This window comes from Falco punctatus, assembly GCF_963210335.1.
Source record: "Falco punctatus genome assembly, chromosome: 6".
Lineage (NCBI taxonomy): Eukaryota > Metazoa > Chordata > Aves > Falconiformes > Falconidae > Falco > Falco punctatus.
Genome location: NC_137585.1, coordinates 54714241 through 54727559, shown reverse-complemented (window position 1 = coordinate 54727559; position 13319 = coordinate 54714241). Strand labels below are relative to the sequence as shown.

The 13319-nt window shown below is 45.4% G+C and overlaps 1 protein-coding gene across 1 annotated transcript; it reads left to right on the top strand.

The window, feature by feature from the left end:
- Positions 1-3611: 3611 nt before the first annotated feature.
- Positions 3612-11022, top strand: AVPR1A (arginine vasopressin receptor 1A; the record flags this gene model as incomplete). The annotated part of the gene is made up of 2 exons (XM_080391867.1): positions 3612-4614; positions 6375-11022. The coding sequence occupies 2 exons, from the start codon at positions 3612-3614 to the stop codon at positions 6656-6658; spliced, it is 1287 nt and encodes a 428-aa protein (XP_080247993.1). The 3' UTR covers positions 6659-11022.
- Positions 11023-13319: the final 2297 nt, after the last annotated feature.

Below are 13319 nucleotides of genomic sequence, written 5' to 3'. Positions count from 1 at the left end.
TATGTGCTATTTAACAAGACAGCTGAGTTCTCTACAAATAAACAGGCCTCCTTTTTTTAGCAGTGCTTTAACCCTCATCCTGCATGAGGGTTTTTATTTGATAAAATTTATTTGATAATATTTATTTGATAAAGTAACTTCACCTTTTTTTGTTTATATTGCTTTTTTGCAACTCTAACAACTAGAGCAACTCTTTACAAAACCTGGCTATAAAAACAGATAATTGTGTTTTGACTATGAGTAGCTGAAGAAGTTTATGCTGAAAGCTCCCTACTTTTTAGTGAAAAGTTATCTTGCAGAATAAAAATTATCACCAGTTTCCCAGGATTAAAATCCTAAGCCTTTGACTTTCTCATAGCATTTGTTTAGCCATGGAAGAAGAGGCTAAGGCTGTCTAAAGGCAGCAAAAGTCACCACCACAACAGCAAGGGATAAACAGAAAACAGCTGCATTTAGCAAGAAACCAGGTCATGTCCGAAGTAGGTTTTTGAGTATTTTGTGGAAGCCATTCAGTCATCAGTGAATCCAACATACAGAAGGATGGGTACCTGGCAACCTTTAAGCACTTTTACAGAAACCTGTGCACCAGCAGAATACACTAGAAACCCTTGTCATCCTTAGACATTTTTATAGAAAGCTGTGTGCCTAGCGAGAACAAATAAAGGCTTCTTGTAACAGCAATCTCAATTTCCTTTACCGAGACTTCAGTTCTAAGCTGAGCTCCAGGTGAATCACAGGGCAAAGATGATAATTTTCTTTAACAGCCTTCCCAGTGACAACTTTTCTCTTTAGAAGTGTATTCCACAAGTTTTCTGTTAACTGCTTTTTCCCTCAGGTTGCACTCTGTGTTACAGCTTTCTGTGGGCAGAGGAACCCTCTCCATGTCTGGTCAGATGATAGGAAAGCATTACTCGTTCAGCCTGATGAAGGACAACTACTTCGAAAACTGAAAACTATACCGATTAATTTGAGCAATAGCATCTTAGCTGAGGACTTCCTGATCTACACACAAATACTGTTAGAATTAAGCAAACAAGATCAGACTAAATGCTGATTAAACTAGTATAGAAGCCTCAAGAGTCCTGGATTTACTTAATATCTAGAGCAAGAGGACATTTTTAAAATACTAGATAAAAATAAAACTCTCCACTGAATTACCTCGGTCTGTTGAAAGAAACAAATTTGCAACAGCCTGTTTAGATATATTACCTATAAAAACATCAATATTGACTAATTTTGGGAATGTAAAAAAAAAGGCATAAAGACTAGCCCTAGGTTACTTCTGTCTGATGGAGTGCAGTGCAACAAGAATTAGTATCAATTTCATGTTTAACACTGTATATAATCACTAGGTGCAGCTTTGTGCAATGATGTTGAGGCAAGTTTCCAGCCCTTTGCTCTGGAAACATTCCTACAAACACTATTCAGAGGATCTCAGTACAGGTTGGAAAGGAGTATTTCTGAGATGATGTGGGCTTGACGAACTCTCAGTACTCTGGACTAGCACAACCACCCTTATCTTATTGTCTAGCTGTTATAAATATGTCCTTCTCACACCTGAAGTTTCACCTCTTCTATTAATGGATGACATAGCCAGTACTGAATAGAGCTTTATGATCCTTGCATGGTTTGCTCAGCAGAAAACCTGTTAGCAGAGTTCCCTGAGTAATACTGTTCATTCACATAGTCCTGTAAAGCATATCAGAGAGACAGGCAAGGAATTCTCACGGCACAGTATGATGCTGTGGATGTGAAAGAGACCATGGTAGCTCTGTGGTATTGTGAGATTTGTGACATATGGCTTTAACTTACCTCTGTATTTGACCTGAAACCTAGTCACACACACTGATGTGTTGCGTGGTGCAAATGATGAACAGCTAAGACAGTATTATGGGCCTGGTCTTGAAAAGCTGGGAAAGTCTCTGTGTGTGTGTGTGTGTGTGTGTGTCTGTGTGTGTCTGTGTGTGTCTGTGTCTGTGTCTGTGTCTGTGTGTGTGTGTGCGCGCGTGCGTGTGTGTGTGTGTGTGTACTGTTCATAAAAAATAGGCTTTGGAGAAAAGGCACCTTCAAAGAAGTCAGTTTACCGGAAATTTAGGACAGCCACATTTTTTGTCTGTATCCCAGGTTTTGGGGTTTTTTTTGCAGCTTTGTACAGAAAAGCTAATGCCAATTTGCACTGTTGGAGCAGGTGTCCTAGACTACTGCCACTGACACCTCAATCCAAGGAAGGGTAGTGGCAGGCTGGCATGGGTGCCCGTACCCTCTCACAGGCTAACAGGACCAGGAAAAGGCAAAAAGCCTGGGATAAAGCCTTGCACAATTCTAGCATGCTGGGAAGCACATCATCTTCTTGTATTTTAAGCTGGAAGACTCTTCTAGAGTAAAAACTTTTGGAAATATCTTTTTAATTGAAGAAGTCAGATTTACTCTTTGATTCTTCACCCTTTTTCCTTCTCCCTGTAAAACCAGTAGGGCAAAGTTCACATATTTTTGGCAACTAAATTTAGCTGCAGTCACATATGAGTGAAACCAGAGAGTTTTATTAAAAGCAAAGTAGGATTGGCATGCAATGCCTTATTTCTTTGTCATAATCTTACGCATTTTCGTGTGGCTTCAGGAAGGAGTTTCTAAACAAAGGGTCAAGTTCAGGTTCTGGTGAAAGCAGGGTGTAAATCCACAGACATGACAACGGGGACAGAATTTGCACAAGTCCCTCTATCAACAGGAAGAAAACTCTTCGGCTCAAACGTGTTTAAAACTGAGATTTAATGGACCTGCTGCCAGGAACCCCCAAGGAAATGAGGAATTTTTGATCTGCTTGCAGAAACGTTTTTAGACCTATATGCTAAACGTCCGGATGACATTTATCATCCTAGATGAAATCCTGAAACCTTTAAAGTGATTTGGTTTAGCGGGGTGCTTTCAAACTCTGCAGTTTTTTCTCATCATTCCCTTTGCTAGGGTTTATTGCACGACCGTGAAATGCCAAAGGGCCGGCTGGGCTGGATGTCTCCCAGAGCCGACACGGCACTGCTCACCGACCAGCTCCCGCCCCCGCCGCCTCGGTGGCAGCGGGCTCGGGGGCCCGCAGGCTGACACCGGCAGCCCTGCCTCTGCTCTGCACGGTCACGGCAACGCTTTTATTCTCCATGAAACTTTTCAGCGCCGCTTTAGCCGGCCTTGAGGGAGCGCCCCGGGCGCGCCGCGGCGACCCCAGCAGCATTCCCCGCCGCCCCTTGTCGCCTCCCCGCCCGGCCGGGCTCCGCGCTGGCGGGGCGCGGGTGGCGGGGCTCGGCCCCGCTCGGGGCGACACTTGTGGGGCGGAGCGGCCCCGGCCCCGCGGCGAGCGCTCCCGGGGCGGCGGGGGCGGGCGGCGCGGGGCGCGGACGGGGCGGCGGCGGCAGCGGGGGAAGGAGGGGGCTGGCGTCAGGGGCCGGGCAGCCACTGGCACGGGAGCTCCCCCCGCCTCGCCTCCCGCGGCGGGGATAAAGGCACCTGGCCCGGCGCTCCTCGCCGCCGGAGCGGGGAGGCGGCGGCGGCGGCTGCGGAGGCTGAGCGGGCGTGCGGGGGCCGGGTCGGGTCGGGCCGGGCCCCGCCGCGCAGCCCCCTCCATGCGGCTGGCCGGGAGCGCCGGCTCCCCCCGGGCGGCGCCCTCCCCCGGGAACGGCAGCCGGTGGCGGGCGGCGGAGCCCGACGGCGGCAGCAGCCCCAGCCCCGAGGCGTGGTCGGGGTCGCCCAACGGCAGCCTGGGCGGCTGGGACCCCTTCGGGCGGGACGAGGAGCTGGCGAAGCTGGAAATCGCCGTGCTGGCCGTCACCTTCGCCGTGGCGGTGGTGGGCAACGGCAGCGTGCTGCTGGCCCTGCGGCGCACGCCGCGCAAGGCGTCCCGCATGCACCTCTTCATCCGGCACCTCAGCCTGGCCGACCTGGTGGTGGCCTTCTTCCAGGTGTTGCCCCAGCTCTGCTGGGAGGTGACCCACCGCTTCCACGGCCCCGACGGGCTCTGCCGCGTCGTCAAGCACCTGCAGGTCTTCGGCATGTTCGCCTCGGCGTACATGCTGGTGGCCATGACCGCCGACCGCTACATCGCCGTCTGCCACCCGCTGAAGACGCTGCAGCAGCCCACCAAACGCTCCTACGGGATGATCGCGGCGGCCTGGGCGCTCAGCCTGCTGCTCAGCACCCCGCAGTACTTCATCTTCTCCCTCAGCGAGGTGGAGCGCGGCTCGCAGGTCTACGACTGCTGGGCGCACTTCATCATGCCCTGGGGGCCCCGCGCCTACATCACCTGGATCACCGGCGGTATCTTCGTCGCGCCCGTCTTCATCCTCGTCACCTGCTACGGCTTCATCTGCTACCACATCTGGCGCAACGTCAGGGGCAAGACGCGCCCGGGGGAGGCGGCGGCGGGCGGCGGGCGGCGGGCGGGCGGCGGCGGCCCGAGGCGGGGGCTGCTGCTCGCCCCCTGTGTCAGCAGCGTCAAGACCATCTCCCGTGCCAAGATCCGCACCGTCAAGATGACCTTCGTCATCGTCTCGGCGTACGTCGTCTGCTGGGCGCCCTTCTTCACCATCCAGATGTGGTCCGTCTGGGACCAGCGCTTCCCCTGGGTCGGTAGGTGACGGGGAGGCTCCGGCGGGCACCGAGAAGGCACCGGCTCGCACCGGCACGCGTTGGGGTCCCCCGGGGGCGCGGCCGCCGTTCGCGGGGCGCTGCGCGGTCCTGAGCCGAGCCTGGGGCAGGTGCTGGCGCTCGCTCCCCGCGGGGAACAGCGGCTCCGCCGCAGCGCAAGGAGCGAGCGGGCCCTCGGGACCGCCCGCGCTGCCGGGCCGCTGCCGGGCCATTGCCGGGCGGGGCGGGCGGGGCGCGGCGGCGCTGGGCCCGCCCCGTCGCGGCAGCCGGCGGAGCGGCGCGGCCGCAGGTGCCGGCGGGGCCCTGGGATGGAGCAGTCGCCGCCGCGTCCTCTCCCGGAGCCAGCTCCGCCAGTGGCAGCTGACACGGACGCAGCGATCGTTTGAGCCAGCAACGCGTTCTTCCATGCGATTAATAAATCCACCGCCGATTAATAAAACTTTGGAAACGATTTGTGTTATTATTAAGCGGACGCACCTATATGTCACGCGTAATTACACGAGCAGGGATCTTACTAAGCCTTCTTCCCTGCAACTGCCTTGCACGTTCAGTCCTTGCTGTCTAATAATGGGGCTGAGCACACCCTGAACCCTTCCTCTCAACGAGGTGGCCACCTCTCAGGAGCTCCCTTAGTCAGCCACCAGTTCCCCTGGAACAGGGGCAGTTTGGTATTTTGGAGATACCTGACCTGCCGTTCCACCTGGCTGGAAATTGTTGGTGAGCTTAAAAGTTATTACACAGGGAACGGCAGGCAACATAGTAACGTGTACCCTTTTTCCTCATAACAAGAAAGCAGCAAATCAAAATACTGGAAATCATAATTTCTTAATTTTTTAAAATATCCCCAAATTATCACTTACTGTAGTGAGAGCATTGATTGCCCCTAATATGGGACCAAAGTCAAGCCTAACATGCAGGTCCCTACAGAGAAATAAAGGCTTGCAGTAGATAAATAGTTTTTTGGTTGTTTTTTTGGTTGGGTTTTTTTTTTACTTCAAAAGAAATTGAACAGATGGCTATTAGCTAGGTTTGTTTGAAGAGATTCTTTAAATCTGTGGAACTTCATGACACAGCAGTTATACTTCCTTGGAGATTCAATATTTACAAGGAGAGGCCGCTAATAATTGATTAGCCTACATACGTATTTAGAGTATTTGATAATTTAACTAGTTGTTGAAGGTAGAAGACCGTAACTATTTTATGGCATAGTGCTAACTTGCATTTTTCCTGTAAGTAAAATTTGTCTGAAATCCAGATGTGATTCACAAGCCAGTAGTTACTTGAGCATTCAATACTTCTCAGCATGCAGATGTATACAGCAAAATTCAGTACTATTGAGAGCGGTGGGAAATCAGTGGGAATTTTGCCATCACCTCCCAGGGTAACCAGTTTTAAAACAAAAGTCTGAATAAAAACTGTTCAGTATTTAAAGCATGAACTTAGCAACATACGGATAAACATCAGTGGAACCAGGACTAAAGCATTATTTTGGATGGATTGCCCCATAACTTCTGTCACTGCTTTTTGAAGTCTGTTCAGACAAACTCCCGTTGACTTCAATGGCAGCCTTACATAAATAAGAACTTTCCCGATTATGTCCGTGTTACTAATTTCACATGCTGCCGCTCAACATTTAGAACTAGAATTATTCAGGCAAATAAATCCAACAGTTAATGAAGCAATTGACTGAATGGTGCAAATGTTCTTTTGATGATTAAACTGCTTTCTTCTCCTCTCCCCAGATTCTGAAAACACAGCGACTACTGTCACAGCTCTGCTGGCCAGTCTGAACAGTTGTTGTAACCCGTGGATCTACATGTTCTTCAGCGGGCATCTCCTGCAAGACTGCATACAGAGCTTCCCTTGCTGCCAAAAAATAAAGCAAACACTGAGTAAAGATGATTCAAACAGCAACAGCAGGCGACAGACTTCTTTTACCAACAACAGAAGCCCAACCCACAGCCTGAACACCTGGAGAGAGTCGCCCCACTCCAAATCAACCAGCTTCATCCCCATTCCAACCTGAGACAGGCACCGGGGCAGGCAGGGCTGGCAGCCCCCTAACAGTGCTTGGGAAGGGTACGGCATAGCACTTCACGCTGCTCAAAGGCACCGGTCATGGTAACAAGGAACGACTAAGATGGCCATAAGACAAAAGACTGCATTGCTCGATAAACTAGTCTGCAGCATGTAAATTGTTTTCTGAAAGGTGTTTAGGACTTGGACAACTGATCAGGAAGGCGTAACAACACGAAAGCAATTATTTTTCTAAATAGAATTTATTATAATTTTAGGGGGGGGTTTGTTTTTAAAATACTAAGTGCATTGTTTGCTTGTTGAAAGCAGTAAAAATAGTGGAGTTGGCAAGTGCTGGGGTAACTCCACTCTCTAGTGTTAATGCCTGAAACTTCTTATGTTTGTCCAGTGAAGTCACAGGGAAAGAAGATGATATGAGCAAGATCACAATTTAGTCTTGAACACAAAAAGAAAAGACTTGGGAGAAAGTTCTGACTGTCCAGATAAGGAGCATGGTTAGACAGGCTCTGAGGTATTGGGAATTTAATTGATCTACTGCTTTATCTTGTAAAGCTCTAGCAATTTTTGGTTAATAAAATTTAACAGCCCTTGTGAAGGCAAATCCTTCAGTGCTGTCAATGTCTGTATGTGTATCGTGGGGTTTCATATTTAGGATGAGACTTTTCTCTTCATGTTGATGGAACATATATAGCATATTTATTTTGTATTGTTGCACTCAGCTTGATTTTTTAAAATTAATTTTAAAAAAATGATAAGTATGATAAGCTATGACTAGCTCAGCACTGTTACAAACAGATACACCAAGAAAACCTGTAAGTACCAGAACCGCTTGCTTTATGGGTAAGAAATGTATCTTTTTTTTTTTTTTTCCCTTCACTAAGACAGCTAGGATCAAGCCACATTTGGGTATCAAGCAAATAGCCCCATAAATTTGGATGAATGTGGCTGTTTGGTAAGAGCTGAAGAATCAGTATATTCCAAGACAGAGATCTAAGAATCGACTTACAGGTTTTCTGGGAACATATAAAATTTATCAATGTTGTTGGTTTGGGTTGGGGCTTTTTATCAGATCATGACAATATAGTTGTTGAAATTGGCAGTAAACTGCAATAAAAAGTCATCGCAACACATTTACTAATTATAAATCATTCAAGGTACGCTTGTTTTCACTACAATGCATGCTAAGTCAAATGTAATTTCTATAGCTGGTAAATAGTCCTGTTATATCTTTCCATGGAGTCTGTCTTCTACCTGGAGATGGATGTTTGAAGCTCCTTGAGTAAGTTTTGCTTGGTTTTAAAGTCCAGAGGATCTCTTTGAGAAGCACAGCTGCCTGCCTACACCATTTTCCTGAGCTCTCTGGGTCCTGAAATCCAGCCGTTCTGCTGGCACCATGCAGGACTTCTGGTAGTCCTGCTGGCTTGCTAGAGCAGTGGGACATGTGCACGGCTGCATAATGTGCATGCTTATGTTTGCAAGGAGGAACCTCAACAGCAGGTTTCTGTCTTTCCTGCCAAAACCAGACAAACAAGATAGTTTTTCTAATTGCTTGAGGAGAGAAGAAACTGGGGCTGCCACTGTAGCTTTCACTGAGGATGGTGCCAGCCCCATGTCTGTCACCATAACAGTAGCAAAAAATAATAGAGCTAGATGCAGGATAAGATCATATTCAACTTGTTGTCTACTCCAGAAGCTCCCAGACACATCACTGACTATTCTGGACAAAGAATAGGGAAGATTATAGCTAAAAAAAATAATTAAAAAAAAAAAAAGGGTTTTATTGTCACTACAGAAAATTTTAGCTCTTCTCTCTACATTTCTTGTTATTGTTTTCTGCTCTTCAGGAGAGCAATCCAGTCTAATGTTTTGTTGTTGTTCAAAACACTAGAACCCAAAGGACAGTATCGTAGAATGGCTTATATTTAACACACTATCTTTTTGACCACCTTTAGTACAAGGTGTGACTACAACCCTCACCAGTTCTGGGTGAAGGTTTGTGAACTTGCAGTTATATTCTAGTCCAAAAAAAATGCATGCAGTGGTGTTGGGTGTGTGTGTATTTGTGCACATGATATGTACTGCATATATTTCACAAGTAGGTAATTCACGGTTACTGAAATAGCAAATGTTTTAAGTACACTAGCCTTCGCCTATTTGTGTCACTACTTTCTTTGTACATAAAATCTATATTAAAAAGCAATTAGCTGAATGAACAGAATTTTCATTTTTGCAGAATTGAATTATTTTTCTATTATACTTTATATTCAAACAAAGAAGACAATGAGAAAACAAATGTAGAATAATGTTGGTAATAAAACTAAGCTGGGTAATGAACTATATATATAAAAAAAGTAAACAGACTAAAAATTATAATTTTAAATTTCTTCCAAATATGCTACAAAATCTAGGCTTACACTTGGGGCTTATCAGCATGAATATACCCTGTGAGTGTTCTACAGTTTCTGTTATTAAATTGACAACACTATTTAGAAGTATGTGGATTCCAGCATTTTTTGGTAAATACTGAGTTTTGTTTTTTCACATAATTGTAACATTGGAAGATACGGCCCATATTTTTAAATTGTTCATCTGTGAAGATGCGGGGTTTTTTTTAACAGCTGCTTTGGGTTATCATGAGGACACACTAATGAAAAAAGAAGGAAGCAAGAAACTGTAAAACCATTGCACATTTTAAACGTGGAAACATGCTCTAATAAACCTATTTGTTTGATGAGAAGCATTTTGTTTGTTTCGCTTGACTAGATTTTGCAGGGCCAGAAACATTTGGTGATACTCGACATATTTTACAAAATGTAAAGTTTCATTAATTTTAATGAATTGTTTCCATGAAAAGCTTTAAGGAGTGAACAAACTAAAACGTTTTGCTACTATACATAGTGTGTGAAGGACGCATGCGGAGAAGGAACATGCAGTCAATTTTCCTATGCTGCTAGTATTGTTAAAACATAGAACATAGCATTTAATCATGTTGTAGAGGGGTTATTGTGATATTTTTGTTTTAATTTTGGGGAACTAAATATTTAGCTTCTAATTTAAAACATATTTGGATGGATGAGCCTGCATTCTGTTGTTTGTGCTGGTGTTACTAGAATTGCAGCATTTTAAAGATGATTAGATGGCAGAAGTGGAGCACATGAGATGATACAGAAGAGGAAAGGATTTTGTTCTTTTAAATACAAAACATAAGCTGCCAAAGAGCTTTTTTTCATTAATTTAATTTTAAATGTGTAGGTAAACATGTTGGCTCAGAAAAAGGGTTTGTTTTTTTTCTGTATTACAACATCAAGACCAAAGTACACAAGAAGATACAACTTCATGTGTCCCCAATCCTGCAAAGACAAAGGTTTTGTCTACGATAAATCTCATAGTCAGTTCCAAATTGTCCACACTGAAGGACCTTATTGAAACGCATACATGTTCCTTTTCGATTTTTGTATGTGGAAACCAGGGCAGAAGAAGGAAAGGAGCTGCAGGGCTGGATGTTGTCCCAGGGCATGTACCAGTGACCCAGCTTTGGAAAGTGAACCCAGATATTACAGTAGAGCTATCGCTGACGCGTAGAGTTACTTGCTGCATAGAGGAAGCTTTTACAGAGTTGTCATGGACTGAGTTCCCCAGCTACAGAAAATACTAATTAAGCACAAAGTCCTCTTCTAAAAAGCGTCTGCATGAGTTTGATGGGAAGAAGTCCCTTCTGTACATGGAAGACTGGGGAAGCAGAAAGGGAGTTGGTGCACTTAAACACCAGCCTGGAGCTTTAGTTACTGTTGCAGATAGTTTTTTGTGTTTTTCTTTAGAAATGGGCTTTACTGGAAAATGCAGCACTTGCTACTTGGGTAAAGGAATTACAGTGTACATAAATGAACAAGTTTCAAGGTCCATGAATAGGTCACAGCTGCTCCACAGGGAGCAGTCCCAGCTGATTCAGGTAACAGTCCGTCACACAAAGGTAGGTCCAGGTAGTCTTGAAAAAGGCATGGAACTCTCGAAGGTAATTTAAGTCACGCAGAATGGTTTGTGCAGGTATGTAAAAAGCAAGCAAACAACAGTCATGACTAGTCTCTGCTGAGCTTCGTTAGAGCCAGCCAGCATGGGTCTGCCTCTCTCAGGACTAGTCCTGCAGAAAGTCCTGGATCAGTATTGTGTTAATAGATTAATACTGTTTCGCTGTTTTGGTACAACTGCTCAGTAATTTGCCATGTCTTAGTATAAACTTGCTTGGAGTAACAGTTTACATGCAAATTAGCTGCAGGTCTTCATAATGACATTTTTAGCTAAATTCCTGATACAGTCCACTGGGTTACTCCATTTCAGAAAAGCCAGGCTGGGGCAGCATCGTAGCACTACCAGCTGCGTAGTGAGGAGACCAGCAAGTGTCTCTACTTCCAAGTGGACCAAAATGTTGCTGGGTAAAGGTGGACTTTCTCCTAATCAGAGAAGAACCATTTGCACATTTCCAGGATTTAGCACGTTTCCAAGCCATTGCCCATTTTCAATATTATTTCAGGGGAGTGGGTGGGGGAGGCGGATTAGGTATGTTGCACTTTCTCCACGCTCTGCAAGCAGAGGATGGTTTTCAGAAAAAAATGTCAGGCTCAGTGGAAGGACATCTATGAATTTCCTGCCTCCTCACTGGCTTAGGTTCTTTTAACTGATGAAGTGAATGCAAAAGTGCCTTCCCTTCCATTTCATGCCAAATTAAGGAATTCCCAAGAATGGTTTTGAAATGCTGTAGTTCATTATAGGTGTCTGTAAGGTGTTAACACTATTAACAATTGCATAAGCAGGAATTAAGATTTAATGCTTTCTGATTGCAGAAGTAAGGACTTCCATTTCATGACTGTCTATTGTTAAATTGATTGTGGTTCTACTTTGCAATAGGACAAAGTGCTATTGAAATCACAGTCCTCCTTCCATGGCATTATTTTATATACTTAGGACTATAACATTTTATTTTTCCTGCTCAAATGTGGTAGGCCTGTGAGACCTGCTTCACCAGATTTATGAGCTTTACTTCTGCCACTGGTCAAAAAGTACAGTCTTAGCAGAAATGAAGAAAATGAACCCACATGATATGGATCCCATTTTGACTTATGAATGACTTGTTAGGATATGTTTCTTCTGCATTGTCCCATTTAACATGAATCATTCCAGGCTGTGGCACTTGAATGAAGGGGTTTTCAGTCTAACTCAGAAAAAGCCCCACAAACCAATAGCTGAGCCTTAGAACTGGGCTAGAGAAGATTACTTCTGTAGGGCATGAATATCCTGGGCAATGACATCATATGGACAAAAGTCTACTGGAGAAGCCATCCAGCCGTTTCTGCTCCTCTTTGTGTTCCCCTGTCTCATTCCTCTTCAGCCTGGCTGGCAGACGCAGGGAGGGAGCTGCTGCAGCCCCATGTTCACTGTTGTCTAACCCCCCTTACAAAGGCTCAGGTGCTGGCAGGACACTGAGAGACCTGGATTGTACCTCTAAGTGACAGTGGCCACATATTTAGTACTGGTCAAGTTAATTTACTGGTGCCCGATTTATCCATTCGTAGTTCAGGGTAATGATGTTTATCTTCCTCCATAAGTTCTTCTTATAGGACACATGGGTAAGAAGTGCTATGTATGAGTTCAAGCAAAGCACTGGCAATGCAGGCTGTAGCTGGCCATCAGCTTTTACACCTTTGAAGCAAAACATGACAAGACTGGCATTACAAACTACTTGGCTCTCCAGGGCATGAAGCCCATTCTGGAAGATAAGGAATAGGTAGCCAGAGACTGGCACGGTGGCTGCCCCAGCCTCTTGCACCACTACTGCTGTGATTGCTCCTGACATAGTCTCTCCTGTCCCTGGTAACGATGGCTGCAGAAAGAATGGGGACAGGGACCACAGGAGCAGCATCATACAGGGTTTTCATTAAAACATACTCATTTTAAACTCCTTCTGGAGGGAGGAATGTGGAACCTACCAAATAAACATCCCACACTGAGCGTTGGGAGAGAGATGAACTGGTGACTCAGAGTGCAAATAAATCTTGTCTTAGCCCAAAGATGACCTGAAAGTATCAAGATGCTTTCCATTTTGCAGTTGTAAGATATGCTTTATATATTTAGAAAAGGAGCTTTGTCTCATGGAACTGTAACTTCACAAAGCTCCTTACAAATCGAGTAGGTGTTTCTGCTGAGATGGCTAGCTACACGGCAATGTCTAAAAAAGGACAATGATCTCTTCAAGTTAAGCATTCAACATGTGACTTGTAGGGTCTTGGCCCCCACAATACAGACATGTCCTGTGGGAAATGTGGGCAGCCATGGAACTTTCAGGGAGGAGAAAGGAAGAAGCCTAAATACCAATCCCCTTTTTGGAAAGAGGTGATAAAGTCAGGCTAAATGTCATAATACACGCCTAAATCTTCAAGCTGAAGGGCAACAGTCTGCCTAGTATTTGGTTGGAGATGATGTGGAAGTGAGGAGCAGTGGGTGAGGAACTGGAAGGATTAGGAGGCATTTACCGTTGTAACATTCTTATCAAAAGGAGAAACTTGCTTAGGGACTGCCCAAATGTTTTTCTAAGAACAGTAACTGCACAAAATAGTGGCAAAAGTAACAAAACATTGGATAGCAAATGTCCTCTCCTG